Below are 24,732 nucleotides of genomic sequence, written 5' to 3' on the forward strand. Positions count from 1 at the left end.
GTAATTCAATACACTGACTAGAAACGTCAAACTTGACATTTCTTATTAATTAAAATAATAAAAAATTGCTTTTTTAATAAAAAAATATTAAATGAAAAAAAGATTTTTCAAAATCGGATAATAATGAATCGGGTAAATCGTTTTGGTTTTCGGTAATTACCTATACCGATCAATTTCGGTTTTGACAATCCCGAACTCTATTATTGTATCATTACTGCATATGGCAATCCAGAACCCTATTATTGCATCATTACTGCGTATCACTTACTGTGCCAATTGTTGTACCATTGCTGCGCATACTTGTACTGTGCCATTATTACTATGCATTATAACTGCACATGAAAAAGATTTTCATTAGCATTATTTAATTATTTAATCAAAAAATCTGCGGCAATGTTAATATTTCCAAGAATTGCGAATTCTTTTGAGATATTATTAGGCAGTTATATAATAACTGATTCAATGGTTATAAAAACGTAAAATAATGCAATTATAATATATATTCTATTATCGCTTATAATACTTATAATAAATAGATGCAACAATATTCAAATTATTCTCTAGAATCTCATCTAAAACTTTAAATAACCTTATTATCAGTATTTATAATAGTATCATTATAATAAAGTATTCCTAATAAAAAGCATTCACTTTTTTCTGAATCAAACTTAAAAGTTTTGCATATTTAAATTGTACATTTTACATTCAGCTTAATTTTCTTAATAATCACGTGTAATATTATTAATTGCCAATCCGGCCACTCAACGATACAAAATGATCCGTCGCAAGTTCTTATATGAATGACGTTGATCGGCACATTTCAACTCCGATTTTGTCCTACATAAGTCATGCTTAATGTAACCATACTTTACTAATCAAACGTGAATATGTCACAAAAAAAAATTTTTTTTTCGTTTGTTATAAAATTTAAAGAGTTTACTTTGGAGGAAGTCACCATTCCAGCTCATATTTTAGGTAACTTTACACCAATTATTCGCGAATTTTGCAAATTTTACAAGGTTTTTATGTACTATTATATAATATACGGTATATTCTTGCTTAGATTAACAAAATAATGTTTTAAAAAAAAAGAAAATAAAAAATTTTTTTTTTTTTTTGGCAATGTTTTAGTTTACCAGTTTTATAAAACTATACCTAAGTAATGTAACACCTTTTTTAAATGTATTTTTAGGGCATTTATATTACAACAAAACGTTTTCAAACTTGTACAAACACCATTCAGAAGCAATAGTATTTAATATAAAAATGTCCGACGAGATTAATTATAGATTGCCGATCATTTTGTATCGCTGAGTGGCGAATCGGCAATTAACGTTTAAACTTTTTGATTTTAATGCTATCTATATATGATTCTAAGATATTTATTTAATTATTTATAATGAATTAAAATATTATTACAAATTATTGGATGGGGAGTAGCTATATATCGGTCACAGGACCGAATGATTGATCATGCATTAATTAATAAGCTTTCTATAAATTTTATAAATTTCATTTTTAAAGCTTTATTTAAAACTTTTCCTACAAAACATTCATTGCCATTTTTTTACTCCACTTTATTATATCAATCATGTGTTATTGCTATGGCTAATAAAAATATCGGTCTATGAAATCTGCATGATCCTATTTGGCTGAACGACAAAGTATGTTATTGGTATATTAATAATAATAATCAAATTTCTAGGAAATCCTTTATTTTGTGAATATATTATGTTAATGTAACGCCAGTAAGTTGTTGAAAGTTGAGAGTTAGTAATTGTAACTGTTCAAATCACTCATATGAAAAAAATACTCAATGCGAAAAATAATTGAAAAAATTACTCATGATGCAGACTCGTATGACCCATGCCTCTGCTATTGTTTTTATTTAGGTATTCTTTTTTTAGGTCTAGAAATTCCTTATTAATTTTGGATTGAGATATTCATCTTCTTTATTCCCAGCTTTATCTTTCCTCTTACTCTCTTAATATTTCTTGGATGTATAGGTTCATTGTTTGTGTATCTGACATTACCATGTTTTTTATTTTTATTTTCCAAATGACTATATTTTTTGATGTAACGTTTTTGATAAAAAAAAAATGAATAATAAATCCATTTTAACGCTTTTTTTGGATGCTTTTTTTCTAAAGATTGTGCCCAAATGCCCAACTTACTTTGTAATTTTGGCCAGAAGCATCCATCAGTTTAATTAGACCGGCTGCTGAGACGCCAATAGCTATTGGATTTTTCAAAGTACATTATCTATTTATTTTCTAAAATAATTTCTTAATAACTATTGTCTGAAAATCGAAAAAAGACTGAATAATTTAACTAGAATGTTTATTTTATAAAAAACTTTATTAAAATAGAATTAGTTCTTTAATCTTCTTTAATTAATGTATTATTTTTAATTTAGTTGAGATAATATATTAGTCAAATTTATAAAAGGTGGAACTGGAACTGGAGCAAAATTTTTTTTCTATTAGATATGATAAGAAATTAGAAAGATAGAGAAAGATTAATCATTGGCCAATTACATTGAGGAGGTGCTTGAGAATGGCCTTAATTCAATCTTTTTAATATTATTTTAAATGATGAGTAATAAAAAATTTGATTTCATATTCAAATTTTCATCTAAAAAATTATATTTGCTAATTTTTCTAAATCTTGTTTTTCGATCTTATAAATCCTCAAGAATTGTTGTACAATTCATATCGTTACTTTAACTGTAAATCATGATGATAATACTCCTCAGTAGCACAAACTATTTTAAGGGTTATGTTAATTATTTAATTCGGAAATCAGTTAATTCAATATGAACTACGTCATCAAATTAACAAGTAGAGCATGTGATGATGATAAATCAGAAAAATTCAAATGATAGTTGATCATACAATCGTGCTATTAATAAATATCTGCATAAAACTTTAAGCAAATTGTAAATGTACTTTTATCAGCTTAACATTTAATTCTTAAGTTTTTTTTATTACATGCTCACTATTCTATTGGTCCTTCAAAATAGTTCATATAATAGTTTACTAATGATCCGTCGTGCTTATAAATTTTAAAATTTCTTAAAAATTAAATAGAACCTGGTTTTACAAATAAAGCTTATTATATTCTTTTCTAAATTGATATAAAGACTTAGCGCTAGAAATTTCTCAAATAATATCATATTAAAGATATTTAAGTTCCATTTACGTATTTGTTGAATGTTTGTATTTTGGATAAACATCTAGAAAAACATTGAAGCTCCAAAAAAATTTGAACCTGTTGCAAGTACATACAATTTTGGAAGATTGCAATAATTAATGATTTTTATTTCATTTTTTAATTTATTTTTAATTTTTCTTTTTTTCAATTTATTTATATATACGTAAATCGTTAAGATAAAAAATAAATGAATATATAAAAATAAATTATAAACGGTCATATTTTAAATAATACAAAAACAAAAAATTATATGATTTGGATTAATTTGAAAATGGAGTGAATAGACCATGCTGATCAAATTTACAGTTTGGTAATACGTAAAAGGAAATATTTTTTTGGATAGTGAAACTTTTTTGTGGATCAACGTCATAACGCTTTGTTAAAGTATTTCCAAATAAAACTGAAATTGGTTACGGCATAATTTCCTGACGGATGATTTCCTGACAAAACATTGGCCCGACAGGTTTGGCTAGAGTTATACAGAGTTATGCACGAACATTTTTTTGATCTATATATATAAACTCTATATTTAATAATTATGCTATTGCTATAATTTTTAATATGGCTATCATAATAAAAAAAATTTTGGGTAACATGAGTGATTATTTAACAGAATTATTAATCTTCAATTATACAATCAAGACCTTGAGTCTCTTCTTGAACTAAAATTTCAGTAAGTTTGCGACTTGTATAATATGCTTGTAAATGAGATTGTATAACAGAGGTATTTGCTTGTTCTTGTATTAAAGCTTTGTCTGCTTTTACAAATTCCAACATATCATCTTTCAATTGATTATTAATACCAAGTACTTTATATTTATAATTTCCATCCCTGTTTACTTTATAATATTCACTAATACACCTATTCCATTCAGATAAAATATTTTCAAGCATTATTATGGTTGGTCTATTAGAAGGATCTGAATCCCAACATTTTTTCATTAAATCTATATAACATTTTGGAGTATTTTTTATAATTTCAGGACGTTTCCCTTCACAAATACTTAAACTAAGCTGAAGATCATGTGGTTCATGATTAAATGGAGGGATACCTGATGAAAATTCCCACATTATTATTGAAAAACTATAAATATCACTTGCTGGTGTATAAGGTTTTTTTCTTAATATTTCAGGCGCCATATAAGGTAAAACTCCATAAATTTCATTAACTTTATTGACAGAATCTTGTAAATCACTTATAGGTTTACACAATCCTAAATCAATAATAAATAATTCATTGTAATCATCTGACATTAAAATATTACCATCATGAAAATCACCATGAGTTAATTTTGATTCATGAATTACTTTAAGTCCTAGTATAATTTTTTTCAATAATTGTAACTTGTCTTGCCATTTAAATTTAATTATATCAGACAAACATTTTCTCAAACTTCCTTTTTTTGCATAACTCATTATAATTATATAATTTAAATTATTTGGATCTTGGGTAAACCCAAAGAATTGGATAAATTTTGAAAATGATTTTTTTTGACAGTTATAATAATATTTCCACTGTATAAATTATAAAAAAATTGTTATACATTTGCATAAAAAAATAAAATTGCTATTAAATATGAATAATATACCTCATCCAGAAATTTACTATCTAAGTTTGATGAACTATTAAGTGTTTTAAGAATAACCTCATAACCTGTTTGAAAATTACATCTATTCCATTGTTGTTTGTTAAAATTCCAACTATAAATAGGTCCATCTAACCAGATAGCTTTATGAATTTCACTAAATCCTCCTTTATCATAATAATTAATTCCTGACAATTTATTGTAAGGTATCCACTCTAAAAATTCATAACTATTTTTAGCATTTAATTGTGCTTCTTGAATAAATTTATCGACAAATTCATTTTTACTAGTCCACTTAGAAAAATCTTGTTGAAATCGTTTAGCACTACATTGCTGGCACCACTGGTAATCAATGTATGGTTGCTTGCATTCATTTCATACTAATATAACTTCATTTTCTGCTATTTTTTGATACCAATAAAATGCTTTCTCCAAATTCTTTTCTGTTCCTTCTCCATTTTCGTAACATATGACTAAATTAATTATTGCATCTTTGTTATCATTTTTCGCTGCTTTTTGATACCATTGAAAAGCTTTTTCTAAATTCTTTTCTGTTCCTTCTCCATTATAATACCCATTGGCTAAATTAAACATTGCAACACTATCACCATTTTCTGCTGCTTTTTGATACCAATGAAAGGCTTTTTCTAAATTCTTTTCTGTTCCTTCTCCATTATAATACCCATTGGCTAAATTAAACATTGCACCAGTATGACCATTTTCTACTACTTTTTGATACCAATGAAAGGCTTTTTCTAAATTCTTTTCTGTTCCTTCTCCATTTTCATAACATACAGCTAAATTAAATATTGCATTTTCTTTACCATTTTCTGCTGCATTTTGATACCAATGAAAAGCTTTTTCTAAATTCTTTTCTGTTCCTTCTCCATTTTTATAAAGTATAGCTAAATTATTCATTGCATCAGTATTACCATTTTCTGCTGCTTTTTGATACCAATGAAAGGCTTTTTCTAAATTCTTTTCTTTTTCTTCTCCATTTTCATAATGTATGCCTAAATTATTCATGTACCAATATCACCATTTTCTGCTACTTTATGATACCAATGAAAGGCTTTTTCTAAATTGTGTTCTGTCTCCTCTCCATTATAATATCTATTGGCTAAATTAAACATTGCTTTTTTATCACCATTTTCTGCTAATTTTTCTAAAGAATTAATACATCTTTTACACCATAATTCCTTATTAAAAGGTTCATTACAATATAAACAATTTTTGCATCTTACTGCATCAGTTATATCAGTAGTTTCCATTTGGATATTTTAAAAATTTATTTTACTAAAAAAAAAAATTATTTTCTTCTAAACAATTTTTTTTTGTACTGTGCATGTCAACATGTCATGTATATAGAGTGTGTTTTTGCAGACAAATTTATAATCCCGAGGATTACAAAGATGATCATTTCCATTTTTATCGATAGCCATTCCACAAAAAATTAAAATAAAAATTTTCCTTTTTAAGAGTTTGTGTAACATGAATTTCTAAAAGGAATATTATAGCGTAATTCTGGCCGGCATTATAAAATTTGTCCAAGTTACTCTAGGAATATTTTAACCAAAAGTAGAAGAAAAAAATTTTATTCGGTGTATTTTTTCCGATGCATTGATTTGCATTAAACATGTCAATAATTAATTTTTCCACAAATGTTAGAAAAAAACAAAGTTTAATTTTTAAAAAATTTTAAGAAGCATCTTTATTAGAACTTTCTCCAATAAAATTGGGTATAAATTGAATATTTTCACAAATAAAACTTAATATACAGATGTAAAAAATCATTATACTAATATAATTGAAAAAATGTGATAGCTGCATTAGTGTTACATTCAGTAGTAATTTTAAAAAAAATAGTCCAAATTATAGAGGTCTGCAAACGGGACCCGGAACCCAGAAACCCTAACCCGGCCCGGACCCAGATCCGGGTTTGGGCCGGCAAAATTTCTCCTAAATTCACCCGGGCCGGGTCCAGGCCAGCACATGATTTTTCATTAAACCCGGATTTTCGTAATTCTGGCCAAAATTAAGTTGGCCGATTTTTTTTGTTTTTACAACAAAATGATATAATAATAGTCCGGGCCAGGCCGGGTTGTAAAAATAGGGGTCAATGCAGACCTCTAGTCCAAAATAATAATTAGTCTGTAATTCGCCGTCCGGCACATGACGTCGTGATGATGTAACAACAGTATTCTATTATGAATATCGTTGGGTATTTTTTATTTTAAAAAGTTTTATTTTAAAAAAATTTTGGATAAAGAAATTTTTTTTTTGTTTTAATGGTTTGTATTTGTGACTCTCAATTAATCGACTTAGAAGTTTTTAATACAATACAATTTAGGTACTATTATATAAATAAAAGTAGCCATTATTGATATTTCTCTGTGAAATAAAAGTATATAAATAAAATCGCATTATTTTTAATTTTGTCCGACCTTACTTCATTATAACACATTCATTAAAACCTATACAATTCTAGCGTGTCCTCTTATTACTTTAGCATAAACGGAATATGCTCCTTTTAATTAATCTGGTACTATTTAGGAGTGGTTAAACAATTTACTTCTTAACAGCCTATGAAATTAAAAAAGTATATATATAATTAGTTTATCTTAATGTCATGATCTATTTAATTAATTAAACAAGTGGGGGATGAAATATGGCAATCCTGGTTATTGTTCAATGAAGATGAGTTTTTCCACACTGCGCCGTGTTATAAATTATTATTGAAGAGCAAAGCCACTTTAGTGAAAATGCGAGATTTTGATCACGGTACCCATAAAATTGTAGTATTATTAACGAGGGCGAAGTAAAAAGGTATTTTGCCACGTTTTTTTATATTGCGCCATGTTAAAATTTATAATTGAGGAGCTGAGCCATTTTATGCACAGTTATTGTAGTAATATTATTAACGAAGATGAACGAAGTAAAAGAGGTGTAAAAGAGTAATCTTGTCACATTTTCGCATTACGCCATTATAAAATTAGAATTGATACTTGCGAGATGAGAAACTTAAATCAATAATGTGAAATATACACTACCCGGCAAAAAGTCAGTAGGCAACCGTAAATTTCAATAATCGTTACGAAAATATCCTTCTATATAAAGTTTTTTTTTTTAATAATTAACCTGTCCTTTGTGTAATAAGTGAAGTTGATCATTGAGTTGAATTGCACCTACTCTAAAAATTACACGAGCTTCTGAAAAAAATTGATTATTGTAATATTCTATAATTTATTAAATAAATCAGATTTTTAACGGCAAGTATTTAGGTATAATATAACATTAAAAAAATTTTGCTTAATTTACGCTTCATTTTTAAATAAACTGTTTATCAAAATTTTTAGCAAGTATCTTCAAAATCAGCGAAATAGTCTGTAAGTTACACATATTTAACAAAGATGACTTGCACCTATTAGTTTTTTTTACAAGATATTAACTAAAGAACAAATTATGAGCTTGAGTTCTGGTTTCAATAAAAAAAGTTAGAAATAATAATCAAAATCTCAAGTTTTCATAAAAAAAATTGGGCCGAATTTAATTCATTAGTTAATGCTAAAATTTTGGTAGTTAATTTGGTAATGATCGATAAATGATCGGCAAATTCAGTCAAATGAATATAACTTGTTGATCATTTCATTGATTTTGATGATACAGTACTTCGTAATAATATGCTAAAAGTTTCGATAAACATTTTTATTTAAAAAATGAAGTATGGTAAAACAAATTTTTTAATATTACGTTATACTCAAATAATTCCATTTAAAATCTGATTTATTTGATAAATCATAAAATATTTCAATCAAATTTTCCAAAAATTCATGTAATTTTTAGAACAAGTACAATTCAACTAGATGATTAACTTTACTTATTACACAAAAGACGGGTTAATTATTAAAAAATTAAACTTTATATAGAAGGATATTTTCGTAACGATTATTGAAATTTACAGTTGCCTACTGACTTTTTGCCGGGTAGTGTATGTCAAATGTTTCATTGATTACATCAAGTAAGAGGATGCTTTTTACTGAAATTTTACAGTAAATCCAAAAAAAAGACAGTTTTTTTAATGGTGGCAGAAGTACAATTTTTATTTGAAATTAAAAGAATTAGCTAATAGTTTATTTTATTTATGAAATAATACAAATATTTTGTTTACATCAAGTGAGGGAATACTTTATATCATAATAAAATAATTTTAAAAATAGTATAATTATAATTCAATTGTTTAACTTGTATCAACTGAAATTTTATATTACTGCAGCGTTGAAGCCTTGTGGTTCTGCAACCGCATCACGTTTAAATTCTTGTGGTTCTGCAACTGCATCACGTTTAAAGCTTTGTGGTTCTGCAACCGCATCACGTTTATATTCTTGTGGTTCTGCTAACGCATCACGTTTAAAGTTTTGTGGTTCTGCATCTGTGTCAATGATGAATTAAATTATTCGATTAGTAACTAATATTGGTATTATTAAAAAGGATAAATTTTCATTTAATGTAAAAAAAAAAAAATTTTTTTTATTTACTCGCTAAAACAATTGTAAAGAAGAAAATTAACAACAAATATTTTAATTGCATGATTCCAAATTTTTTTGTTCGTGAATTTGTTTTAAAAATATTTTCTCTTTTTTTTTTCTCAAAGTGTTTATATAAGAAAATTTTTCTATGATGACATTATTTTCAAATTAAATTACTTCATAATTATATTATTTTATTTATTATATTATTTAATGAAGGTAAAGTAAAGAAGGAGGCGTACAAGAATATTATTGCCACGTTTTTCTACATTGTGCCATGTTAAAATTTACTATTGAAGAGCAGAAAAACTTTATGAAAATGCGAGATTTTGAAGCCAATAATTAGTAATCCATAAAATTGGGCGGAGTAAAGGAGGTGTACAAGAGTAATTTTGCCACGTTTTTTTACATTGCGTCATTTAAAATTTAATATCGAAGAGCAGAGCCACTTTAAATTAATAATACGAAAATGCGAGATCTTCAATAATTATTTCGGTTTTTGGACTAGTATTATTAACGAGGAGGTATACAAGTGTACAAGTTGTATTTGCCACGTCGCGGTCGTCGTCGCCGTTTTAAAATTAAAATTGATTTGTAAAAACATTTTATTTATATATTTCGTTTTCTTGAATTTACCGAAATTTCCCAAACCCATTTTTTCTTTAAAATAATGTAGACGGAAATCTTAACGCATGATCCCATCTTTTGCAATGACGGCTTTGACAATCTTGTATGATTGGTTTCGATCAAAGTACCCTTCGAGGAATTGTCTTGGTGATTTGTAGAAGACCCCATTTTTTAAGCGGGTTGAGAGTAGTGAGAAAAGTAATAATAAAAAGAACTGAATAACAATTTGAATCAACTATGGGTCAAAGTGCAATATGTCATATACTATATATAATATATAATATATATATAATCTTAGATAAATTTATTTAATTGATTATTTGATTGAAGTTAAATTTTATAATGAGCCCTTAAGCCAAGCAAAAAAATCATTAATTTCTCATGAAAAAAAATATCAAAAGCAGACCTGTCGCCAGGGAAAAAAATTATTCTTTTAAAAAAATTTATCCAATCACAAAGAATTTTAATAAATTTTCTGCGGGTGAAAGAAAATTTGGTTTTCTACGACTATGATTGGACAAAATCGGCATCACATGACCGAATAAAATTTTTTCGTGACATTCACGTGACCTATTTAATATAGTATAAGTATATTTGAGTTAAAAATATTTAATATAATTCTTATTAAAATTTATTCATGAAAATGTTATAAAACATTTTATTTACATTTAAACGTAATAAACCTCACTAGGGGTCAACTCCGACATGGCGACATCGCGTTTAAAATACTTCTTGTGGTTCATCTGCATCCGCGTCACGTTTAAAGTTTTGTGATTCTGCAACTGCGTCAATGATATTATTAAAAAGAATTCGATAATTCGATTAGTAACTAATATTGATATTATTAAAAAGATGAATTTTTTAAAAAATAATTTATTTACTCGCTAAAACAATAGTAAAGATGAAAATTAACAATAAATATTTTAACTGCATATTCCAGAATTTTTCGTTCGTGAATTTGTTATTAAAATAATTTTTTTTTTTCAAGTCGTTTATATATGTAATCTCCATAATCATATTATATTGAAGGAGGCGTACAAGAATATTATTGACACGTTCTTCTACATTATGCTATGTTAGAATTTACTATTTGAAGGGCAGAGCCACTTATGAATTAATAATGTTAAAATGGAAATTTTGATGTCAATAATCATTTCGAACCGCAGTAATCCATGAAATTGTAACCGTATTTTTGCCACGATTTTTTGCATTGCGCCATGTTAAAATATGGTATATGAACAATTTGAATCAACTACTTGAAATATGAGTCAAAAGTTTTAAACTTGGATAAAAAAAACCAATTTTTCATTTTCATAATTTTCAAAACTGAAAAACTTTTTTCATGATTACTAAGTAAACGGAAAGTCATCTGCCCTACATTGTGACGCAGTGGCTTTTACATATCTGATATTTAATAAAAATATTTTATTATTTGTATTTAATATAAAATATTAATTTTTACAATAAAAATATTAATTCTTACGAAGCATTTGAAAATTAGTACATATTAATAAAAATATTAATTGTTACAAAGAATTACAAAATTATTAAGCCAAAAAAAAAAAAAAAAAAAATATGTAAATTAAGGACTTTGAATCTTCGGGATTATCGTTATGATCTTTCAGGATTGTGAACAGTGAACGTCGTCGATATTGAATTATAACGGGATTCTGTTCCCGGATCATATTATTTACAGTATATTAAATAAAAAGGTAATTTATCCAACAATTTTTCATAAAAAAAAACATCCAATTCATAGAACCAATAGAACTAACGAAGTCAATTTTTTTAAAAAAAATAAAAAGGATGGAGCCAATAAACAGAACTAAACCAAAAAAAGAATGAAACCTCCTTTCATAAAAATCGTTTTTTATCGAAAAAGAAATTTTTAAACTAAAATCAATTACTATATTTAGTAGAATAAAGATCAACAACAAATAATTTGTTTAAATGTTGTGACCTTGTGAGACATTAACTCAAGAATGCAATATATTTATTTTTTATTTTCGTATTTATAATCAAAATATTGGGATTCTCGTATATAACAAATAGTTTTAATTGTTTTTTTAAAATGACCCTTTTTTTCTTTCAAGTCTTTACCCTTATTGTCGAGAATATAATGTGAGGTGATATCATTCTACTTGAATAATAATATATTTGGTTGTACGATCATAATAATGATTCCGTAACCAGATCCGGATCATCTCGTATCACAACCTGATAATCTTTTTTTTACAGTTTCGATTTTTTTGGTATCTACTATATATAGTAATTTTGTTGTGGAGCGTAATTAGCATAATTCTAATTCCGATTCGTTAAACCCTTAAATAAGTGTAAATTATATACATATATATATTTAATATGATACAAATAAGATTATTATACATAAATAATTTCGGGTTTGTACTATTCTAATTACTAATGAAATTTCGATCTGATAACTTATTTATACTATACCAAAATGGGAGTTATTGACGATCATATAAGCCACATGGCTTGCTTTAAACAGAAATCAAACAATGAAATTTTAATTTATAAATACCGTCCGTTCAAAAGGAAAAAAAAAGAGAAACGTTGAAAAATCGAACGTTGAAAAATCGAGAAAGAAATACTGTAAGAATTTGATTATACAAATTTCTTACTTCGAATTTCCTTATCGTCATTGTTCTTTTATTGGTATTTAAATTTATTAAATTTTTTATCGATTAAATCAAAAGATTATTCATTATATTAATTATTTATTTTATTAATACTTTATAGTTTTTTTAGTAAAAAAATAAATGAATAACGCTGCAGCTAACAGATATCCAGCATATCACCAAGAATCACCACCGGCTTGTTAAATATTCAAACTTAGAAAGATCTAACAATGTCTAATTCTAATAATATTAGAGAAGGGTTTTCCTGCGGTTATCCTCAGAATGGTAATTGTTTTCAACAACCCATTAATATTCTCGATTCGCTTCAAAATCCCCAAAATTCCCAAAATTCCGCACTATTCTACCCTTCGAGTGCCCAGCAGTTTGGTCAGAATGAGACTAATCAGCAGATTTTGTCACAGCAAAATAACGGAATTCCTATTATTCCGCAAAGTCAAAATAACTTTGGTTCTCCTAATGCGACAGCGACACATGACAATTACGCTGTCATTCCTGATCAACAGTTCTGTTGCCCACAACATAATCATCATCATCCCGTTACCTCACCTCAAATGACTTTTACTCATGAAGTACCAGGATATACGGTTATGTTGATTTTCATACCAAATCATTTAAACATGCAAAACCAGCAAAGTCAGCAAAATGGTTATTTAAATAATTATTTGAATAATCATAGATAATTCTTGAATTATCCCTAATTTTTTTTTTATTTTTCATTTATTTTTATTTTCTACTTTTTATCTTCTCTATGACGTGACGGTAGTTCATTTAGAATTAAGATGTATACGATTAAGTTTTTTTTTTTCTTAAATTTCCTCCATAAAATTGGACCCATTTTTAAATAATTTTTCAATATATAAAACCGTATAATGAAAAATTGGGTGAATGGATTACTTTAATTTGCGATGATGCAATAGACTGATCGACCGTCGTAACATATTATTAGTCATATTATTTATTATTTTATATATATTTTAAAATTGACAAATATTTATAATAAAGATACTTAAAATCATATTCTTTTAACTCCTTAAATGTTTTTGATAACTTTAATTTTAAAAAACTACGACGATACCTATTTATAACGGTGAAAAAAAAATATTTTTTTTAAAAAAAAATTAAAAGTATATAATTATAAAAATTTTTTTAAATATGGAAAAAAATTATTCGAAGGGCGGATAAATAAATTTATAATTTATTTTAATCATTAATAGTACAGATTGAGATTAGATATAACTAAACATCTTGTCATCCCAAGTTCGGATCTGATTTTGGATACAAAATATAAACATAATCCCTTAATATTTGGTTTTTGAAAGTTACTAATGTGATACAATTAAAGCATAATGGTTTGTATGACAAGCAAGATAAACTATCCCAATATGGTATAGATCATTATGACTCGTATGACAGCCCCGAATTTTTGTCACACCACACTAACAGTGAAAAAAAAGAATCGTAAAATTATAAAAAAAAAATATGATGATCGACCTGAGTTAAAAAAAAAAAAGGATAAATAAATAAAAGAAAAATAGTTTCATTAAGTAAAAAATTTTGATAATTGTACTTACATATTATTGTATGGGGTATACTTGATAATAGGATAAAATGGCGCAGCCATTTTATCCTATTGTAAAGTATATCACATGCGTTTAGCTTTTTTTAGTTCATATTGAGAGTTAAAAAAGTGTATGTATTAGTTTTAAAAAAAAGTTATATGTAAAAGTTTAAAAAAAGTTTATTATATAAAAGTAAAAAAAGTTTATTATATAAAAGTTTAAAAAGTTTATATAAGTGTATAAATAAGTTTATTTTAAGTGATTGTTTTATTTTTTTTATGATCATATATGGATTATTGTATGTCTGCATAAAATAAATGGATAGGATGTTCAATATGAACCCATGTGGCTAAATGATAATTAGACTTATTGTATTGTACCAGGGATTATGGTACGTTGATAGAGAAATTCATACCGTAGGTTCGATATAGTTAAGTTCGTCCAATTATATACAGTACATGGTCTAGGTGTGTAATTGTTATATGTTGTACCTATTATAATATTTTTATACTTAATAAATAAGCAGTTATTAATTAAAAAATAGTTACACCACAGGTGATTTTCATTGACTTTCACTTTCATCATAGAAGAATTCATTTGATACAAATGAATCGCAAAAAAAAAAATTTTTTTGTTAACCATTAATATTTTCGATAACATAACGAATGAAAGTCAAATTCATGAGTTTTTCATCTTTCTTAATAGAAGATATAAATGTTAATGACTGTCTTATGATAAATAATACCATTTATTAATTACGGTTAAACATTTATAACTCTTAGAACAATACGAAGAATGAGACAATCGGACTGGCTAGAAACTAGGTCGGAAATATTATGTTAGGGTTGATGCCGATCTATCAATTCAAAAAGTTTCGCTTCTTGCATGTTTGTCTTTTAATATTTTTTGCTATTGTTAATTTCTACAAGAAGATATTTGGAGAAACAGTAAAAAGATAGGCGTAAAATGATGTAATTAGCGTATTTGACTATTAGGTTAGTATTACGTATAATTGTCTATGTCTTCATATAAATTCTCTGTATAAATGGCTGATATTTATGCTATTACGTTAAATTTTATGGAAAAGAATAATAAACGAGAACACTGTTAAAAAAAGAAAAATCACGCTGCGATAATTGTAATCACTGAATGATGATATACAATATACGTAAAATATATCCAAAATAATAATAACCTAGCCCTATTTCCTCAAATATTATTGGTTCAAACCCTTGTTATTCGTACCCCCTGCAATAAAATCGTCATGTGATTGGACATTTATTGTTTAATAAATTTTACTGCGCCATTCGGAAAAAATGTACGAAGTAATGATCTCATGAATTATTGAGAGACCAAGCCACAATAAATCTAGATTTTTTTTGTGCTTTGTCTTAACAATTTTTTTTTTAAAAAAATTGTTATCTTTAATTATTAAGATGCTTCCACAGTTCCCACCACCTCCTGCCATATACAATAGTGCAGATGAACTTTATCATAATGCTCAAACATTTGTAAAATTTCCAAGGTTATGCATTAGTGAAAAAGAGAACTCGTAAGGATCGTCATGGTGAACTAAAAAACATTACCTTACGTTGTGATCGAGGTGGTGTTTACAATAACTCTTTGGGTCTCATGAAGGAACACGTAAAAGACATAAAGGCACAAGTCTAATTGACTGTCCCTTTTAATTCAACCAGGAGAGATCCTTCTGGATTTGAGTTGGTGGAACAAAGAGTACTGTTTGCCATCAACCTGGACATAATTCTCGTTCTTGTCAACTAAATAAGAATTAAAGTGAATAATATCCTGTCTTTTTAAAGAATAATGATGCATCCACTTATAAAAATGTTACCACTTACAAAATAAAAAAAAATAAAAATCAATGTTTGATATAAATTTTCATAGGAGTAATTTATTTGTGTTATTTTTTAATTTTTCATTTTGCTAAAATATTTTTTTTCTGAATGACGCAGTAAAATTTATTAAACAATAAATGTCCAATCGTATGACGATTTTATTGCAGGGGGGTACGAATAACAAAAGTGAGAGGTACGAATAACTATCGCCTAAAATTATAATATTTTAAAATTTTTTAATACAACAATTATAAAAAAGATAAAATACAAAGATTTATTGAGTATAAGTACTGAAAACCCAATTATAAATGTTACGTTAACACTAAAATTTTAATAAAAAACGCGACCTAATTTTTCAAGATTATTAAATAAACGTAACTCTATATAAATCACTCGGGTTAGACCCATAAATTAATAAGCTATTATTTCTATATCTGCTGAATAACTTAAGCTTCTTTCACTTGTATTCTTTAATAGAAGTGTTCAAAAGGTAAAAAAAATGTGTCTTGAAAACATAAATGACTTCGAGCTAGGTTATTAAAATTAGCTCTTTTCCCCTGTTTAGTTTGACAAAATCACTAAAATTGCGATGTGAAATCTATATACAAATCATATTTACGAAAGTTCTGATTGTATACGTTTCTTCTCGTACGGTACAGTACGGTACGGCACATTTCAATACTTGGCCTTACAGCTCTCCCATTTTTATAAATAATAGTTAATTTTAACTAACTTTAATTTTTTTATGATTATTATTTGTTAAAATATTTATTAATTAATAATAATTAATTTATCTAATGGGAGTTAATATGATCTATAAAAATTTTTTTAACGCTAAAAATGACCATCAGGCGAATCCAATAATAATACGACAATTATCAAAGAATTTTTTTTTTTTTTTATAAAAAATTAATACAATTGAGAATTTTTTATTTTCAAATGACTGAAATTATTATTTTTTTTTTGTTAATAATAATATCTGAGAATTTCTTATTGGGAGTTATTTAATCCATAAAAAAATTTTTCGATGGCATCAAATGGACGTAATTAATCTAGTATTAATTTTCAAGGATTTTTTTTTTATCTCGATAAAAATTAATATAATTGAGACTTTTTTATTATTTAATATTTTAAATGACAGAAATTTTTTTATGTTTGTGCGAATTTTTCATTGGGAGTCATTTATTGATCTATAAAATGATAGACTGATCAAGAGATTACTTCATATAATACTTCATATAGGTTTTACGAACTAAATTTTAAAAGTAACAAATCATTTTTATTTAGAGTTTGGATCCGTTGTTTGAACGGATATTAATAAATTGGATGATTATTCAGATTTAAAAATAAATATCTGAAGATTTAAATAGTTTAGCGGGTAGTCATTAAGCCAATGATCAACCTTAATGATAAAAGTTTAAAAAATTCATTTCGTAATGTTGGAGTAATGGAATTAGAATTTAATATCCGACGGATATCCGGATAACGGATATCCAAAATGTAATTTGCGTATAGCGAGCCTATTACTATACATAAAATTGAAATTAATTTCATGACTAAACCATCAATTCTGCAAAGAATATTTATTCCAAAATTTTTTGGTTCAAACACATATTCGTAATTATAAATTACAATTTTACTGAAAGTCCTACCGGATAACGGATCCAAACTCTATTTTTATTATTTTCTACTGTATTACTATAATCCAATTTAATTAAAACAAAAGAGGGTGTGAATTCTTTTTTAAAAAAAATTAGTGATCCAAAATTAATGAAAAAGGTTATATAATTGTAAAAAAAAATGGTTGAATTTACGCATTTTTAATTTCGGCTGGAATTATGTTAATTCTGGCCAAATCAAAATCGCTCTGATTTGAATTGTTGACTATTGTATCCTATTATCTCACTTTTTATAGAATTTAACATATTTTAATATTATCAAACCATAGATATGTCTCAATAATATTACGAACATTTTTTTTTTTTATAGCTTTCTTGAACCCGCCGGTGATATTGTATCTGTAGATAGTATATATTTAAGCCGATTAAGCGTAGTAAAATTATCTTAAAATATTCTAGTTAATTTGAAAAAGATATTAACTAAATGTGTTAACGCTTTTCACGTCATTTTCTTTACATATTTTCATACCATATTAGTAAGATTAGTAATTATTTATTGTATTGTATAATTTTCAATATTATCAGTTATCAATATTTTTATTAAAATGAATAATTTAGAAATTTATATGATTAAAGAGAAAACATAAAATATATTTATTATTAATTTTCTTATAATTGATTACAAACTGGTTCATCTAATACACTATCCAGTGATCAAATTATAATACTAACTAATGTAATATAAAATTATTTTGCACGTATTTCTTCCAACAATTCCTCTAATTTCTCTAATTTGTCCAATTTTTCTAATTTCTTATCATAAGATTTTTCTAATTCTTCTAATTTTTCTAATTTCTTCATTATTGCCTCATTGTCAATAGGATTATGTTTAATTTCAAGTAATTTTAATAAATTTTTCCGCATCTCCGTGAATTCCTTAGTATCCCATTCACCAACTTCAATCGATCTTTTAATTTCTATTCGGGTCTTATCAACATCGGCATAATAATATCTTGAAAAATAAATTCGATTAATTAATAAGTCATAACAATACATTTTTTTTAAAGTAAAAATACATACATTACTTCAGGAAACCATGTTTGCCAACGTCTCTGATGTGGTAATAGATAAAATAACTCAATCTCGGCCAAAATCTTTAAATATAAAAATTGAGATATATTAGTATATTTATAGAAATGGAATGATTAATATTAATATTATTTACTTCTGCTTTCTGTATCAAATATGAGACTCTATTATTATCTTCTCCAATTTCCATATTGAGCAATCCAATTAATAAGTTCATAAGATATATAACAACTAAGAGGGAAAATAAAACAATCAATATTGCAATTGATGGATTATCTATATATGCCCAATTGGATAATGCACTTGAATCACCTATTGATAGGAAAGAAGAATTGTTTAAAAATATTATTAGAAATTATTTACATAAATTAAAATTCATATAATTATGAAAATTTTAAACATACCTGCTAAAAATAAATACATAGCAAAAAGAGAAGTTCTAATATCTATAAACATGTTTGTATTTTTATCAGGTGTTTGAATCATAGATGGATTGGAGTTTATATTTCTATCATTATCAATTATTTGATTATAACTAGGAGCTAAACTCCAAGGATTATTTGGATCATCGTCATTTGTAGGTTGTTCAAGTGAAAATTCGGATCTTGGTGATAATAAAATATAAAATGCATGTGCAAAACTTATTATAATAATGAATAAAACTATTAAAAAAGAAAAAATCTTTTTTCCAACATTAATAATAATTGCAAAATATACTCCAAAATATTCAAATGCTCTAAAAAATAACAAAAATTTTATATCCAAAAATAAGCATGAAAAAGAAAGCAATGTAATTAGATAATCATTGTTCTTATCATTTGCTTTGAGCCAGTAAATAGAAGTGTAAATTGAAAGCACATAAGCAATTATATCTGCAATTTAAAATATTATATAATTAATTTCGTTTACATAAAGATATTGTAAAATAATTAAATTAAACATTTATATTTACCAAAAATATTCCAAAAATTATAAAACCACTTAATAATATTATTAAAAAATTGACGAATTTCAAAAATTAGATGAATAAATCCAAGTATAATTGAAGCAACAAAAAGTTGTTGTATAACTTCTTCATTGATATATTTCTGAGGAATAGTTGCAGCAGCAGTAAAGCATCCAAGTAATGTCATAAATAAAATCCAAATCATTGCATAATAATATTTTCCATAAGCATTCCATTTAAAATTAATTAATGCCTCTCCATTCCATGTTTTATAGATATTTCTATTTATCGTTTCAGTAAATGGACTAGGTTGAGGTCTAATTAATTCTAAAAACCAACTATAATCTTTTGAATAATTAACAAAATTAATATAAGGAATCATAAAAGTAATTGTTGGTGTTGTTGTTGTTATATCTTTTTTTACTTTTTTTAAAATTTCAAGAATAAAAGATTCAGCATAGAAATAAACAGCAGAAAATACATCTCTAATGTAAATCTTATTAATAAAATTATATTTTGATAAAATATAAAATGTAACAAAATATAGGGGTAAAGTTAAAAGTATGATTAAAGCTTGAATAATATTTATAATATAATATAATAAATCTTTATATTCATCATCATCATCATCGGAATAAAATTTATGATGGTATTTTGTCCATAAAAGAGATTGAGATAAATTAGCTATTTGAGGATATTTAAAAAAAAGAACAAAGATGTAAATTTTTATTTTGATGTTCTATACTATAAGAAGAAGAATCTATGATCATATTCGTTTCTGATGAATATCTTAGAATATATTCTGGATAATATTTATCTAGTAATGGCATTGTGGAAGTGATAATGCTTAAAAATGACTTGTTATTCATTAAATCCTCTTTAAAATAAGCCATACATTTTTTATATATTTCATCAATTAATTCTAACTTATGTTCTTTAATTGCAAATGTTAATAATTCAACTCCATATTTCAAAAGACTTGACTTAATATTTATTACATCTGAAACCCATCCATCTAATCTAAAACTATCATAATTTGGTAATGGTAAAGTGGATTTTGAAAATATTCTTTTGTAATGTTGAAATATTTCCATATATATTTCATTTTCACGAATATAATCAAATGGATCGAATTCCATAAAATAAAAATAGTTTAAAAAAATGGATTTGTTATTTTCACTAGATTCGACATTTTCACTAGAGACATTTTCACTAGATTCGTTATTTTCACTAAAAGTGTAAATAAGAATGCCAAATGTTGTCAATATAACAATATCATTGTTATTAAATAATGAGCTCGCAATTAATCCATGTTTATAAAAGGAATATTTAGCTTTATAAGGATAATTTTCAGTTCTCGTGCTAATTGATTCCCCTTCAGTATTATGTTTATTAACAGTGGAAACTGCCAGATTAATTTTGCCACCTTCAACACGTACATCCCATTTAATTAAATTTCCAGTTAATTCAGTTGATTTTTTATATTCATCTGTTGTGACTTTTTGAAATAATGTAGACACAGTATCCATATATAGATTAAATGAATGAACATTTAAATGTTTGTAAGTTTTCTTGTCATCATCATTACATTCAATAATTTTATTATTTCCTTTATTTAATTCATCAGAATTTTCAAATTTAGCTTTCCAAACACGTCCATTTAGAATTCCAAACACAAACTTTGTTTGTTCATCATTTGATTTATCAGTTGGATTATCAAATAAAGTTTGATTAAGCCTATTTTTGTATTTATTGTTCCAGCAATATTTGATGGAATTATGGATTCCTTTATCTGGTGTATAATAGAATAAAAGAGGTAAAGAAATAAACCAGTATGATTCATAAAATTATATAGTTGAATATCTAAATAAAAAATACTAATGATTTAATATAAGTAATAATTAAATATAAATAAAATTTTTTAAAATGTTACCATTAACTATATCCAAAGAAGCAATAGGAATTCTCAATTCGATTGAATAAACGATGATTTTATCATTGATTTTTAGAAAAATAAACTTTTCATTACTAAATATTCCGATATTTTCTGTCTCAAACTAAAAAATAAATAGTATTTAATATATTTAATTATAATTTAACATCGATTGGGTTGAAAATAATTTTATTATATTTATTACCTTATTCTTATCCTTATTATTATCAAATATTTTAACACTTTTCTCAGTATTAATATTCCATTCATAAATGTAATCATTTAAAAATAGGTAAACATTATCATATTTTGATATACTAATTAATTCATAATCTTCAGGTATCCTGTAAAATCTCTTACATTCCCATTTGTTATTTTTAGTTTGTGTGGAATAAATCCAAATAATATCATGACTTCCAAGATAACCATGAAAGCAAAAATAACTATATAAAATAAATTCACCTTTTAAATTAAAGGTACAATAATAATTATATTTTACATCTAAATTTAATGCAATTTTTTTTTCATCTTTATTATTCATATCGATTACTAAAAAATATTAAAATAAATATCAATTACCATAATTTAATAATTACATACTAATCAAATAATTATTACTTACCAGAACAACGCCAATAATCCCTATGAAGATAAACATAAGCAAGTTTCTTATCATCAGAAACACATAAACTTTTGATTTCATAAATATTATATTCATCACCTTCTTTATTAATTTTAACAGTTTGATGAAATTTAAGTTGAACCTTATCAATATCTTCAACATTCCAACCGGCAATTGAACTATCTTCTTCACTATAAGTAATAAGGTAGTTTTCATGTGGTGATATTTCTATCTTAGTAATAGGTTTACCATTATGTGGTTCATCACCGATATCATCGAAGGTAAATATTTTATCCACATCATTTTTATCAACATTGATATTATCAAAATCTATTTTATCAACATCGATTTTATCTATTTTATCAATTTTATCAACATTAATTTCATCAACACCGATTTTATCAATATCAGCATCATCGTTAATTTCGATTACTGAAATGTCATCCATTTGGTAATTGCTTATAAATTTATAAATTTATTACCAAGAAATTATTTTTTTTTACCTCGTCCATTTGCGATTATATACTTTTTTTTTATTTTGTAACACATGTGCAAACATGCACGGCAATTTCGCCTCTTGCATAAAAAAAAAATTTTTTTATTATGAAAAGTTAATTGAGCCTTTTTATTTGTAACACATGTATAAATATGCATGGCTGTACGTAAAATTGCATAAAAAAAAAAAATTCTTTTTATTATGAAAAGTTAATTGAGCTTTTTTATTTTGAAATACGTATAAATAAATATGCATGGTTGTACATAACATTTCGCTTATTTCATAAAAAAAAATAAAAAAAAAATTTTTTTATTGCGTACATAAAATTTCGCCCATTGCAGTTAATTGAGCAATGATCAACTTTCTACATAAAAAAAATTTTCAAAATTTAAGTATTAGAATGTAGTTCGGATGATCATTCCAACCAAAATTTTTACCAAAAAAAAAAGACGTTTTTAGAAAAATTTATTAACAAAATATCTAATAATAAACAGAAAAATGGAGTCAGCATGTAACTCAGAGGAAATAAAGAGTTGCTACACGTTTGCTCTAAAAGCTCAATATCATGTGCGGAAAGAGCTCGAGGAAATAGTGCAACTAGCGGAATGGAAGATATTGCTTTTGGAGTCGATTAGAAAGTCTGTCGTACATAAAAAAACAACTATAAAAGAAATAGTATTAAGTTGTGCTAGTACGTCTTATGAGATATATGATGATGAAATGAAAAGACTTTCGAAAGAAATTTTGGACCTTCGACGTTGGCTGCGGGAGGCGCAGCAGCAGAATAAAGAAATGTCACATGATGTAACGAAAAAGGTTAAAGAGGTTGAAAGAAAGGAACGAATTATATTAGAGAAAATGAGAAAATAAGAAAAGTGTCTCAAGAAGTTGAATCAACGAGATTAGAAATTAAAAGAGTAAAGTCCAACACTATAAATAAACAAAAAGGAAAGGTGTGGATAAGCAAAAATGTGTGATAGAAATCTAGGTTGATCAACAGGAATCGATACGACGATACGTCATCGTTTTGCAGCGCGCCGATTGAGATACTTGTGTACGACATTCTGGCAAGATAAAATTATTACTGTTTTCAAAAGCTTAGGATTGGTAAAAAGAATTTCAATTAAAACTCAAGTATATGTCAGTAAAAATGGTATTACATTTGAAGAAAGAACAAGAAAATGCGGAGTGGTTGAAGAGAGCTAATGTCAACATGATGGTTGACAACAAGAAGGTTTTTATTCCGTTGGTTTCCAGCTTCCAAAAAAATTGTCAGAAATTAGGGAGAAGTATAACTGTATAAGTTCGTAACCTATAAAGAAGTTAAGGAAAAATTAAAGAACTCAGCGGATAAAGACATTATGGAATTTTATGGAGAGTAGCAATAGCAAAAAGTATAGAACTAGAAGGCGCGGAAGGAGTGTCAAAAGAAAAAAAATTTCGACACATTCATTTCTAATAGGAAGGTAGATCCAGCTGCTATGCCTTTGATGAAAGATGTTGGGACAACAATGGGCGTGAGATTGGAGGAACGTGATACGAATAGGAGAGGTTCCGAATATGTCTACACAGAGAAAGACGTGGAGGAGATGATAGCAAGAATGAAATAAGAGCATTAGGGAAAGAAATGAGATTAAAAAGGGTGTAGAGTAGGGTGCGGAATAAAATTGATGGGTTGGAATCTGAACGAGTTTGGCTTGAACGATAGTACAGTAAATAAATATAGACAAACGTATGTTTTGTTCGAAGAAATACGAAAAACTAATGTCGAGCAAGTTAACGTTAGTTACACCGATGGATAGGCCGAAGCCGACAGTATTACCGAAGAGTCTGGATGAAGACGTAATTGTGCTCACTGGGTGTATTGACTGTGGATGATCATGTGACTCCGGGTAAAGTGGTTGACGTCATCAATAATTTTAGGAATTACCAGTGACTGAAGAGGATATGAATTTGTATAATCAGGTGAATCGGAATTGTTCATCACGTCTACACGAAAT

General features: G+C 26.1%; 8 protein-coding genes across 8 annotated transcripts; 3 read left to right on the plus strand and 5 right to left on the minus strand.

Annotated features, from left to right (window-relative positions):
• Positions 1-3,831: 3,831 nt before the first annotated feature.
• Positions 3,832-4,107, minus strand: OCT59_013349 (uncharacterized protein; the record flags this gene model as incomplete). Its single annotated transcript, XM_025315460.2, has 1 exon — positions 3,832-4,107. The coding sequence occupies one exon, from the start codon at positions 4,105-4,107 to the stop codon at positions 3,832-3,834; it is 276 nt and encodes a 91-aa protein (XP_025182710.2).
• Positions 4,108-5,174: 1,067 nt separating this feature from the next.
• OCT59_013350 (uncharacterized protein) lies at positions 5,175-6,070 on the minus strand (the record flags this gene model as incomplete). The annotated part of the gene is made up of 2 exons (XM_066140748.1): positions 5,175-5,743; positions 5,830-6,070. 2 exons carry the CDS (start codon positions 6,068-6,070, stop codon positions 5,175-5,177), a joined length of 810 nt encoding a protein of 269 aa, XP_066001599.1.
• A 2,828-nt stretch (positions 6,071-8,898) lies between these two features.
• OCT59_013351 (uncharacterized protein) lies at positions 8,899-9,430 on the minus strand. The gene is made up of 2 exons (XM_025331772.2): positions 9,335-9,430; positions 8,899-9,228 (listed from the first exon to the last, which is right to left on the minus strand). Exons 1-2 carry the CDS (start codon positions 9,384-9,386, stop codon positions 9,059-9,061), a joined length of 222 nt encoding a protein of 73 aa, XP_025182711.1. The 5' UTR covers positions 9,387-9,430; the 3' UTR covers positions 8,899-9,058.
• A 3,391-nt stretch (positions 9,431-12,821) lies between these two features.
• Positions 12,822-13,631, plus strand: OCT59_013352 (uncharacterized protein; the record flags this gene model as incomplete). Its single annotated transcript, XM_025315461.2, has 1 exon — positions 12,822-13,631. One exon carries the CDS (start codon positions 12,822-12,824, stop codon positions 13,290-13,292), a length of 471 nt encoding a protein of 156 aa, XP_025182712.1. The 3' UTR covers positions 13,293-13,631.
• A 1,976-nt stretch (positions 13,632-15,607) lies between these two features.
• On the plus strand, positions 15,608-15,953 carry OCT59_013353 (uncharacterized protein; the record flags this gene model as incomplete). Its single annotated transcript, XM_066140749.1, has 2 exons — positions 15,608-15,723; positions 15,869-15,953. The coding sequence occupies 2 exons, from the start codon at positions 15,608-15,610 to the stop codon at positions 15,951-15,953; spliced, it is 201 nt and encodes a 66-aa protein (XP_066001600.1).
• A 2,440-nt stretch (positions 15,954-18,393) lies between these two features.
• Positions 18,394-18,925, minus strand: OCT59_013354 (uncharacterized protein; the record flags this gene model as incomplete). Its single annotated transcript, XM_066140750.1, has 3 exons — positions 18,394-18,658; positions 18,727-18,800; positions 18,872-18,925. The coding sequence occupies 3 exons, from the start codon at positions 18,923-18,925 to the stop codon at positions 18,394-18,396; spliced, it is 393 nt and encodes a 130-aa protein (XP_066001601.1).
• A 1,454-nt stretch (positions 18,926-20,379) lies between these two features.
• Positions 20,380-22,684, minus strand: OCT59_013355 (uncharacterized protein; the record flags this gene model as incomplete). Its single annotated transcript, XM_025334303.2, has 4 exons — positions 20,380-21,473; positions 21,615-21,738; positions 21,820-22,163; positions 22,237-22,684. 4 exons carry the CDS (start codon positions 22,682-22,684, stop codon positions 20,380-20,382), a joined length of 2,010 nt encoding a protein of 669 aa, XP_025182714.2.
• Positions 22,685-23,882: 1,198 nt separating this feature from the next.
• Positions 23,883-24,342, plus strand: OCT59_013356 (uncharacterized protein; the record flags this gene model as incomplete). Its single annotated transcript, XM_066140751.1, has 2 exons — positions 23,883-23,966; positions 24,199-24,342. 2 exons carry the CDS (start codon positions 23,883-23,885, stop codon positions 24,340-24,342), a joined length of 228 nt encoding a protein of 75 aa, XP_066001602.1.
• Between the last annotated feature and the right edge of the window lie 390 nt (positions 24,343-24,732).

Source organism: Rhizophagus irregularis, chromosome 20 (genome assembly GCF_026210795.1).
Source record: "Rhizophagus irregularis chromosome 20, complete sequence".
Lineage (NCBI taxonomy): Eukaryota > Fungi > Glomeromycota > Glomeromycetes > Glomerales > Glomeraceae > Rhizophagus > Rhizophagus irregularis.

Excerpts from the sequence above, each read along its gene's own strand:
- OCT59_013351 (XM_025331772.2), bottom strand. The coding sequence starts at position 9,386 with ATGCAATTAAAATATTTGTTGTTAATTTTCTTCTTTACAATTGTTTTA. Across the intron at positions 9,229-9,334 it reads CTTTACAATTGTTTTAGCGA|ATGCAGAACCACAAAACTTT; the intron begins GTAAATAAAAAA and ends TCATTGACACAG.